Genomic DNA, 11,269 nt, shown 5'->3' with positions numbered 1-11,269 from the left:
GCTTCTGATTTGTGCTTCTCAGAGCTGCAGTATCAACTGCAAAAGCTGTATCTTGCTGGAAATGAGACTCTGAACTGTTTCTGATTATTAACTACATATATTAGGAAAATTCAATTGAGACTGGAGTTAATATTATCATTTGGCTGTCTTCAGTTGGTACAATATAGACTTTTGCACTACTTTCTACAAACTATGGAATTCTGCATTACTTCTAAGATAGCCTCTCTATCCCAAAGAAAACGTGATCTTGGTATAGCCATAATTGGCTACCTGCAGGCATGAATAAGAAATAAGACTATATTAATTTTGTTTTCCAACATTGGCTTGCAATACTTTGTAGAACCACAGCTTTTTTGTGCCAGTTTTAACTTTTATTTATTTTTCACTTAAATTATTCTAGCTGTAGACTTAAGAAGGCTTATGAGGCAGAGTTGTTTGTATTGAATGAACTTGCTTGTTCCTGTTCCCAGGAACTGCTGGCTCTTGACTCTCACTGAGGCACCTTCATTGTCCAGCCCTGAGGAAAAACAGCTGCATAACTTGAGATCTTGAAATGTCAGGCTCATGCCTCATTTTTCATAGCAGCTTTGTATTTTCCCCTCATCTCTTTGGGCAGTGGTACAAAAGCAGGGCAGGGAACTTGGCCTTCAATCTCACACATGCATTCTCGCAGATGATACTTCTTGGGCCCGAAGGTTGCTGGATGTGATAATTTTTTCCTTTCTCTTTCTTCTCTTTCAAGCATTTCCCTAGAAAAGAGATCTGTTTGTTACTATCAGAAGTATGACTGGCAACACTTCCTCTCCCTTCCCTGGACCCAGGTTATCAAGAAAGATGGATTACAGTTCCTACCTTGTGGACGTTACCTCGCTCATGTCAGTTTTATCCAGGAAAGTGGTATTTCCTTCTGCATTCCACAAAAGTTTGTAATATGTATGCTAGATTATATATTAGCTTACTGCATACTACTTACTTGTTTTTTCCCAGGATTTTTTTAACGTGCTCTGTTATCTCTTTGTTGGTTTTATCTTCCACATCAACCAAAACTTGTTCTCCACTGTCTGTCAAGAAAAATTCATATTAGTGTATCAAATGATACCACCTCCTCCTGCATGCCGTTAAGAGAGGCTTTAAACGCACAAGAATGAAGGATCTACTTCCCTTCTGCAGTTCATGTGTATTGCAATGTTTTAAGTGAAAAGCAAAATCTCCATGAGGGTGAGTCTAGGGGAGCTGCCAACGACTAAAGCGCTGTTTCAATCAAGCAGCTCCATTCCCCGCAGCAGCCGAGGCAGGGCCGAGTGAGAACGACACAAAGGCGGCGGTAACGACGCCGCCGGTGCGACCCAGCCGCCACTCTGCGGCCCCCGCGGCTGGCGCGACCTACCCAGGTAGAACCGGAGGAAGGGCGAGGGAGTCATGTTTCTGAACAGCATGATCTGCACCCAGGGGTTCTTGTACTGGATCTGGGGGATGTTGAAAAACACGAACTTTCTGGAAAGAGACAAGTACACAAGGGCTGGCCCGTTGTCTCTGCGGCGGGAGGGCCGCGCAAGCCCTGGTGTCTTTGCAGGGGCAGCCCGCGCTCCCGCCGCGTCCCACGCTCACCTTGCGCCTTCGCTCAGCTCTCCCGCCGTGTTGTAGTTCACGGTCATCACCTTCACCGAGCTCTTGAACACGACGTCGCCCTGGCTGAGGTACTGCAGGGTCCGGCGCACCGGGAACCGACCCTTCATCGGCATCGCGGCGGCGGCCGGAAGGGGAGGCAGCGCTCCCGCGCGCCTCCTGGCGGACGCTGCGCCGCCCCGCCGATGCCGTCCCGGCAGCGCCCGCGGAGGGCGCGCGCGATGCCCGGGCCTGGCGGCGCGAGGGGCGCTGAGGGCCGTGAGGGGCCCGGCGCACAGCAGCGACAGCGCTGGGGCTACTCAAACTTTATCTGTTCATGATGAATTAAAACCTTAGGAAAAAAGCCCTCTCTCCTCCTAGAGAAGCTCCTTGGAGTCAAGTAAGTTAATGGGATTTCTTTTCTATACCAGATCCTTAAATCTCTTGTGAAATACTCAATATGGTGAAAGCAAAATGCTATTTCTCCCTAAAAGATAGTAAAATATGTATTTGGCTTAGACAGCTCCTGTTCAAGAGGAACTTAAATGAACTTCAAAATAAAACTCAGGAATGCAGTTATATTTGTAATTCACTTTAATGGTAGAAACCTCATTTAGCTACTAGTATTAACCGCAACAATATAATGTCACAACAGCATTTAACAAAATGCATAAACTAAATCATGCACTGCAATACTCTATATACAAACACAACAATGAAAATTACTCTTTATGACTGAAGACATTGTTTGGATATAAAATTTACTTTAAAAAAACCCCATGCTATTATTTTTAAATGCTATCACACACAACAATATTGATTTCACAAAAGAAGCTGTGAGAAATTAAAAACTTTTGCAGTTTTTTAAAATAAACAATAGTTTTCTAAATTATAAGGAATAGAGACTTCCAGAAAATATCCCAAGGAACTGAAAGCAGATGTTTCCTTTTATAAAAATTTGCTGGTTTTTAGGAGCTCAGCACTCCCTAGTATGCCAATACAGATACAACAGTGTGCAGTTTTGAGTCAGGAAACTATGAACACTGGCTTCCAGTGTATTGCAGAGTACAGATTAATTATTAAAAATATTCCAACATTCGATCTTGATTCCATATATGGAAAATTTAACATATACAGTCTGTAAGTAAAATGTTTTCTTCTTAAAGACTGTGCTTTTTGTTTTAAATTTATTCAGTTCTACTTTAACCCACAATCATGACAATACCGTAAAATGGACCTGTGTTGTATTATTGCAGAGCCTTTATTGCCACTACATTTGAGCACATTTTGTCCTTCAGAATACAAACAATTCAAATGTGGATATAACACATTTGGTTTCACTGAACTTTGCCTTTTTCTTTTTTTTCCCCTGAATTCAGAGTTGAGTTTTTAAACGGATTCAATCTTGCATTAATGCCCCAATTGGCTTCCTAAACTTTAAAACTGTTCCTACAGTACAGCGACTTTAATAGACTTTCAGGTTTCTATTCACGTTTAAAGAGGAAAGCAAGTATTCAAACACCACCAATTGTCCAGACACCAATGAAGGAACATCTGCCACAGAAGCGCCTGACGTTAATTTACATATTTTTCCTGCTGAAAATCGGAGAAATAGGGTTTTGAAATGCTACAGGTTTATTCCCATATTTGAAATAAAAGCTTACAAATGCTCACTAACCAATACACCAAGAAAGAGAACATTGTCAATATTTTCCATAGCAAACTTTCCAAACTTCCCTCAGACTTGTGGTTCACTTTAAGCATGCACAAAGTTCATGTTATTTTGCTTAGTGTCTTATTATCTGGTTAAACATACACAAGTCTTTGCCACAGTAAGCACAAAAGGTGGAAATAAATGCCCAGAAAATTCTATTTTACTTTTTTAATGACAGAAACAGGACTTGCTGAATTACTGTCCTGCATGGTCTGTGAAATGCTTTTTTAAAAACCCACAGTTAACAGATTTACTTTATGGAAGGCTTAATTTTTAACTTCATCAAAAGGGAAGAAGAACAAGACTTGTTTATACTTTGACAATGTAAATGTTTGAGTCTTCATTATGAATAAGAAATTGTCTTACGCCATATCTCATTTCCCAACTGTGTGCCCAGGTCCCACATGGACAGTGGGACTGTCACAGGCAGTGCAGGAGCTCCACAGATTGCAGACCCAGGAGAGGACAGAAAGTAGAAAGGGACATTAGTCTGACAAATAAATTAAGAAACTAGCTGTGTTCAGTTTAGGCTGGAAAATAAAAACTTCGGAAAGTGAATATGCAATTGAAATGCACTGTGAAAATACTGAGGATGTCTTGAGGCTTGCTAAGAAATAAACTACCTGCAATGTCCCTATTATTTAATTACCATTGTACCAGAGCTGCTGTTTCACTGACCCGAGCACACAGTCTCTAACTCACAGGTTGGCGTACTGAGATCACTATGACAATATGATTATTGATTTATTAAACAGCATCCATTACCTCCTGTTATGTGTGCTGCAGTTCAGTGATAAATGGCAACTTGGTTTACTTTCAGTTTGCCACAGATGAAGACTTAAAACCGAAAAATCAGTATCTTGCCAAGCTTCACAAAAAATACAACTTTAAAAAAGTATCTCAGAAAGCTGGAAAAGAATGAGCATAATGAGCATAATGTGCAGGGAAGCATTTTCTATGACTATAGTTATTTATTCATTATTTTTAAAAGGCATTATATGCTCAAGTAACTATTGACTGACAGACCTCTATAAGTCAAATGAGGAAAGATAAAGAGAATAATGTAAAAGCCAGAAAATTCATGGAATATATTTGTCAATTCTGAACAGCAAATAGTGAATTCAGACTGTTTTAGAAAAAAAGGTGCAAAGCTCTGAAATTTGTGAGGATTCACCAAATTAGGAAGCTCTGGATTAGCAAATGAATAAAAAACTTTAGCACATAGAATAGATGAATGGCTCCATATCTGTACATATATACATACACTACACATTTTCTATACACTGTACAGAATATATTTAGACAGAGAGATATAAACATATACATTCATACACACATACATACATCTATGTACATAATCATCAGCTGCTCAAGTGAGTTCTAGAACTGAACATGCAGAAATGCACAATGGTAGGAGGCACAAAATAGACAGGTACAACTCTATCAAACTCCTTAAAAAGAAAGGCAGGAATTTAACAATAATAAATGCATTTTCAAAGCATTCTTGTAACTCAGAGGATTGAACAGATTGTGGGCATTAATGGAACATTACAACAGTATTACCTGTGATGAACTTAGCATGACTTCACAATAAAAACAGCTAAACTTTAGATGCTTAAATTTAGAGCATCTGAACTTTACAAAGAATTTTAACTTGTAACCCCAATATAAATAATGTTCTAAGTTTTTTTTTTTTTTCACAAATAATTTCCCATATGTTGATAACACGATTGCAGCTGAAGCAGGGTTGTAGCATTATCTAACAAGAAGGGCTAATGGCATCAAACAATAAGCCTGAGCTTAATTCAGAAGTATTTGCTGTTAAAATGACTCAGCAAGTTTAGAATTAAAAGGTACAAAAAGTAAACGCTTTCATTCTCTCTCCTTTGCCATCCCCTCTTAGTAATTTTTCATATAAAGCTCTTTCTAAACTAATTTCCTGTAATTCAAGATCCAGTAGATGTTGGTAATTTGTCCTTCCTCTGCCCCTCACTTTCCTCTCTAGGGTGACCATGCCCTCATTTGGCTGATTCCTCCTGGATGTTTGGAAGTGTTAAGACTGCACACTGTTGTGTGCTGTTGTCAGCTGGCCCATGCTTATCACCAAAGCCAACTACTGCAAAAGCTCTTCTGTTGCTTTATGGCAAACCCTGGGAACAGGTGGGAATCTGCCTGTGTTTTCTGGCATTTATTCTTTTGCTTTTATGGACAAGAGTGGGTGAAAAAAAACCCCCAACATATCCTGGTTTTGCACTATTAAGAGTAACTGAGGAGGAAGAGAGGGAACTCAAATATCAACATTTTTGTTCTCATCCAGTAGATATGTGCTGATACACCTGTGTGTCTGACTGACCTGCCAGTTCTACTGTTCACTTCTGGTTCAAACAGGGCTTGGACTGGTGCTGTTAGTGCAGGAAGCTGCTTTGTCACTGCTTGAGCAGTACCCTCAGCCCATTCATTTCCAGTTCTGTCTTCCTGGTTAAACTGTATTCCTGAAACCCTTTGTTAGTCATGCAATTTAGTGCAATTTAAAAAAAAATTGTCTTTTACTAATTAAACAGCAGGTAATCAGGAAAGAATCCTAACTACTATCTGAACTTTAATGCGCAGGAAAATCTACTTACACCTGCAGTATCCTGAATGAAATAATTCAGGAATCTGTGAGTCCTGTGTACTATGTGAAACAATAAAAAAACCACACAAGTGTTTTACAGTCTCTACCAAAGGAGAAACAAAGTCAGGAAACTGATTTCACCTGGGAGCTTCAGGTCTTACTTGGTTTCTCTATGGCAGCCTCAGAACGTGCCCTTTACAAAGGGAACTGTAATGGTGATTCAGAGCTGCTGGATTCTGCACACTGACCTGGAACCAGAGCTCCTTACAAGAGGCATTGTGGCTGTCTGGGGGGGCCATGGGCTTCAGAAGATAGTGAAAGGAGACTTGGCAAACAACGCCAGCTGATCAGTGGAGAGCAACTGCAGTTTCTTGCTGCAGTGTGCTCTGAAAACTAAGTCTTTTTAATGATCTAACATTATAAGGCAACTAAAAGAAAGCCTTGTACGACTTCTTAGAAGGATCTCTCCTTCGAAATATTTTTTTCCTCTTCTACCAGTTTCATGCCAGAGTAACTCCACAGACACCAGAAGCATTTCAGCCAATTTATAAGCAATGCAAATATGCAGAGAAAGATTACTTTTGCATATGGTATTAGTTTTGGCTCTACAGTCCAATGTAAGTAAATAAAAGGAAGAAAAGAGTATACCTTCCTACATTTGTCACAAATGCAATTAAAATCATTAAGACAAAGCTAGTCCCAAATGCTTTTTATCTACAAAATTCAAATCCAGTTCCTTTGCAAAAGAGTTGGAAAACAAATGAAGCACAGTGGACATTACTGCCTCATTATCATTCCCTACATTGCCTCATTATCATGCCCCAGTCTCAGTCAGCACAGAATTCTAACATTTGTCTGAATGAATTGTGACTAGTATACACATTTGCTCAGGTTCAGATAAATCTAATCAGATAATTTATTATTGTATTTCTGCCAAGTTAAAATATTTTAATTTCAAGAGCAGCAGAAATAGAACCGCAAAAGTTCTGAACAGAATAAATTTTGGCACTAAGTAGAGCTTCAGTGAGATGAACTTTTCCTAGATTCACTTTGTGACTGTGAGAGTTTGACTCCAAGTTCTTGTGAAAACAAGTTTGGCATTTAAATTTCACCTTCATGAAAACAAGATATTTCTATATTTAATACTCAAGAAATAGTTCTTCAATAATTGTTACAATATTAAAAAACTCTTCTGTCCCATATTCATAAGGAAAAGTTTGCACTTTCAAAGGAGAGAAAAACCTGAAACTAATTTACCAGTAAAGCTAAGATTAGCCTGTTACCATCTTCCAGTCACTGCAGAAGGGATGGAACAAACCTCAGATATTCCAAGAACTATGTCAGTGTTGCACTATTTTCTGCAGAGACGGTGGTGCAAAGCTTGCCTGATTGTGCAGCTGCACTGTGTGCATCACAGGGTCCTGCTGCCACTGAGAGGGATTGTTACAGGGGAGAAATGGGGCAACAGGAACCATGTGAAGTTCAGAGAGGGGAAGCACAAAGTCCTTTTCCTGGAGAGGAAACAGCCCAGGCATGCACATATGTTCAAATTTCTACAATCCAAAATGTTAGTCTTGGAATCAAAATAGTGTATAGTTAGCAAGAGTACTTTTTGTTAATGGCATTAGAACTAAGTAGCTTGGTTCTCACCTCTGCAAGCCAGCAAATCATGCTAATGATGCTACACAGAGAGGGACTTTATAGCTTTTAGGTGGCAATATCCAAATCTTAAGGATGGAATGGCTTCATTTCATCTATTAAATGCATGCACAACTATGGATTGCATGGTTATTAGTTTGCAAAAATTAATATTTTATTACTAATAAGCTATTTAATAACTATTTGCAGAGTAAGGAACTACCAGGGTTTGAGCAAGGATATCATTATGTAGCCTTGCATTTGTGGGGAGTGTAGTTTATTTGTAAACAGAGCTGCATATTTATTGTTTTGATTTACATATGTAATGCAAGGCACACAGTCTACATTTTACTTCATATGATTGCTTTGTTCCCAAAAAACTATGTCTTCCTTTCCTGAATTGTTATGATCACAAGTAATAAAAATTACAAACAAATTTTCACACAGAAAATGGGGCACTTGTACTTGAAAAATTAGAAATTGAAATGAAAAAAGAAAAGTCAAGAAAAAGCTAGCTGGTGCGTATTGGGATTTAAAACCAAATATTTCAATGGACAGTTTTTGTGCTAAGGATTATTTAATTTACCATTAAATTGCTTTCTTAACTGCTTAAATGATTTTTATTAAATTCTGAATGCAAATTAAGTTCTGCAATCCTTTTGGCAATTAAAAAAAAACCAAAATAGTTCAATGCATTCTTCTTGTAGAAAAATGACATAACGCAGTAAAAATTTGAATTTTAACAAAACCAGCCACTACTCTTTCCAAGGTAGCTACTGTTTCTAATTAATCACCATTAATTTTTAAGTTGTATACCCTTAATATAAGGACTGTGCGGCAGAAGTGCTGACACAATCCCACAGCAGTTACACTGCAATCAAATGGTTGATACTAAAAGCTGAAGTCCAGCTGACTTCACATGTGGAGAGCAGACTTTCCATTGCATGAACAATATGACAATTTCATTTGCTATAGCAAAAGCTGAGAGAGATACAGCTGCAGCATGACAAATCTCTGCATGGACACTGTACTCTGTAATACCCTTCTGAGAAAAGAAGATTGAATATGCTAAAAATAGTAACTGTAGAAGACTTGAATGCATCCAGAAGCTAAAATTAAATAGTCTTTTGTGTCACGTTAAGTGCTACAAATGTCAGTCTCCTAACAAGCATGAAGGATACAAATTCTTTTTGTTACTTTGAAGCCTCCTCTAAAGCTGATTAAGTTCTTTTGGCTACAATTCAGACTCTGAAAAGTCACAAACACCAACCTAGTTGATGTTTCTAAATAAATATCAATAACAGAAGAAAAACCAAAGTGCTGAACTTACCATTAGATAAGTTTTGTCACATAAATCTACCGAAGTAAGAATGCCTCTAATACACAAATAATTAAAATAATTAATGCATCTAATATGCCAGGATCAGATGAAGGTATTAATTGGTATGACTTTTTAAAAAATCATTGATTGTAAAATACTGAACAGCCATAATAATAAATTATACTAAAATGAAACCTGTGCTAGCAGCTAATGGCCAGTACTACTAGCAAGCATGCTGATGGCTGATCACTTGAGACAATTAAAAAGTAGTTCATTTTATACCTCCATGGTGCATCAGTCATCAACTGCAATTGTACATGAGTGAGAGTAAATCTCAGCTATATTTTGGTTTTAAACTGAGTGACAGGAAAGTTGAGAACACTGCAAAACTGGGAGTGCTCCGGGAGGGAGGAAGGGAGGGAGCTTTGTAATAAACTCTTGCTGGCTACCAGAGGTTCATACACATTTCAGGTCTTAAATTGCACCCTATGGCTACATTATGAGGGTGTGCAAAGTACAGAGAGGAGTAAATTTGGACCATACAAAGAGCATACTCAAAGACCATCACATAGCTCTATTTGAAAATTACTGCTCTTCCAGTTAATGACTGATTTCCCCAAAGTCAAAAGGCTGCTTCTTAGAGTAACATTTGTCATGATTGTGTTTGTCTGAATAAACACTTTAAGGAACCTGCATATTTAATCATTATTGTGACAAACACTTTATTTCCCTAGTGTGGGGAATTCCTGTAGCCATAAGAGTCACTGTGACTGCACTGTACCATGTATTACAACTGCACGAATTTAACAGATATAGTTTCATATAATATGGATATCTGATTTAAGTATCCACATTAATATTTCATGCATAACGTAACAGCAAGTGGCTTTTTGTAGATTAAATGATTGTCCCCTTTAGCATTCTACATTTTTACAAAAATCACTAGCATCTTGACTAAGGACATATGCATTTTTTTCATTTTCCATACTCATAAGCAGGATGTTGAGGATGCTGTTGCTCTGACAAGAAGTGATTACAAAGTGCTAGTATTATACCCTGGCATTTGCTAGACATTCATTGCAAGGATACTTTTAAATATATACATACTGTTCTTTTTACTTTTAAAGTAATTTTTATTACTACTCTGATATTATAAAACTCTTTTTAACCACTGATAGTTTCTAAATACAAAGCATGTGAAAAGTATGTTCAGTAATCTATGGCCTTTTAAATGAAAGGCATCAAAAATATTCCTTGTGGCAGGAAAGGTCCTATAGCAGGTCTTTTAATAGCTGCTTCAAATTTTGTCAACATCAGAAAAAGACAAGAAGAAATCTGTCAGGAAACTGATAACAAGTTGGAGTTATCTGCACATACCAAAACACTACTCTTTTAACTTCATAATTATATGTTTTTTGTGAAAATTACTTCAATCCCTCAAATTACATTGTTCCCTCTATACAGATGTGCCGGTTATTTGACCATTATATTCTGCTGTTTCCATTTTGAGAATGTAGGGGATTATGCTGTCAATGGGAACATTTCCAATGAGACCTGTGAAAAACAGTTCCTCGGTGATGCTAGAGCTCATCAATCTAAGTGCTGGCAGGCGAACTAGGATCCGGGCTAGCCTGAAAAAGAAGTTCAGTGGATTATAAATACATTTAAGACCAGTTTAAGATACTCTATGGCTAAAGAGCTGGATCTGGCTTTATTATTACCATAATTCATGAATAGGCATAAAGAGGCAATTAAAGCTAATCTGGCTACACCACAAAAAGAATGGTTGCTGTTCTACCCTGCAAGCAAAATGAAAGTCAAGTAGCTTTATAGTTTTCCAATGAAAGGGACATGTTAATGCCCTTTGTAGACAGAACGTGTATGTACAAACACGAATTTTCTTGGCCTGCTCTTGAAATTCCCAGCTCTGGATGAACAATGCTGAGTCTAATAATATTCATGTTGATTAGTGTGAACATTTGCAACATTTTAAAAGCACAATGCTTAATTAAAATTTCAGCCATAAACAGCATAGTTCTCAGTTGCCTAGCACCGTCATGCCAAATGAGATAGCAGGAAGGGGCATGGACGTATATATACAGAAAAAAAAGATAATCCGCTTCTAATGAGAGAAGGAAATTGGGGGAATGTACTGTTAAGCATAAATATTCCCAAATTGCCCAGGTGTTTTATTTACCATGATCTTAACAGATACCCAATACAATGAAGTGACTGTATTGAAATGCTAGACTTCCCATGCATATGAAATTTAGGACAGTGATGAAAGTGTTTTGCTGCCATTCGTATAGCAGACATGTATCACAAATGTTAAACCAAATAAATTTTCTGAACCAGAACCATGTAATGGCAAACCTCA

The 11,269-nt window shown here is 37.9% G+C and overlaps 2 protein-coding genes across 9 annotated transcripts in view; both read right to left on the bottom strand.

Moving 5' to 3' along the window:
- Positions 1 to 349: 349 nt before the first annotated feature.
- MRPS25 (mitochondrial ribosomal protein S25) lies at positions 350 to 1,758 on the bottom strand. Its single transcript, XM_021542542.4, has 4 exons — positions 1,609 to 1,758; positions 1,388 to 1,494; positions 974 to 1,061; positions 350 to 749 (listed from the first exon to the last, which is right to left on the bottom strand). The coding sequence occupies exons 1-4, from the start codon at positions 1,740 to 1,742 to the stop codon at positions 563 to 565; spliced, it is 516 nt and encodes a 171-aa protein (XP_021398217.2). The 5' UTR covers positions 1,743 to 1,758; the 3' UTR covers positions 350 to 562.
- A 423-nt stretch (positions 1,759 to 2,181) lies between these two features.
- Positions 2,182 to 11,269, bottom strand: part of NR2C2 (nuclear receptor subfamily 2 group C member 2) — a 39,136-nt gene continuing 30,048 nt past the window's right edge. For 7 of the 8 annotated variants that reach the window (XM_021542538.4, XM_021542539.4, XM_085590221.1 and 4 more), the window contains one exon: positions 2,182 to 10,523. In XM_021542538.4, the coding sequence (XP_021398213.3) occupies positions 10,349 to 10,523 (175 nt within the window). In that variant the 3' untranslated portion in view covers positions 2,182 to 10,348. The remainder of the gene's footprint in view (positions 10,524 to 11,269) is intronic. The other variant, XM_085590223.1, reaches the window with a different exon arrangement.

Source organism: Lonchura striata, chromosome 12, assembly GCF_050655825.1.
Source record: "Lonchura striata isolate lonStrDom1 chromosome 12, ASM5065582v1, whole genome shotgun sequence".
In the NCBI taxonomy this organism is placed as follows: Eukaryota; Metazoa; Chordata; class Aves; order Passeriformes; family Estrildidae; genus Lonchura; species Lonchura striata.
Note: the sequence above shows the minus strand (reverse complement) of the source record. Positions and strands in the feature narration are given on the sequence as shown.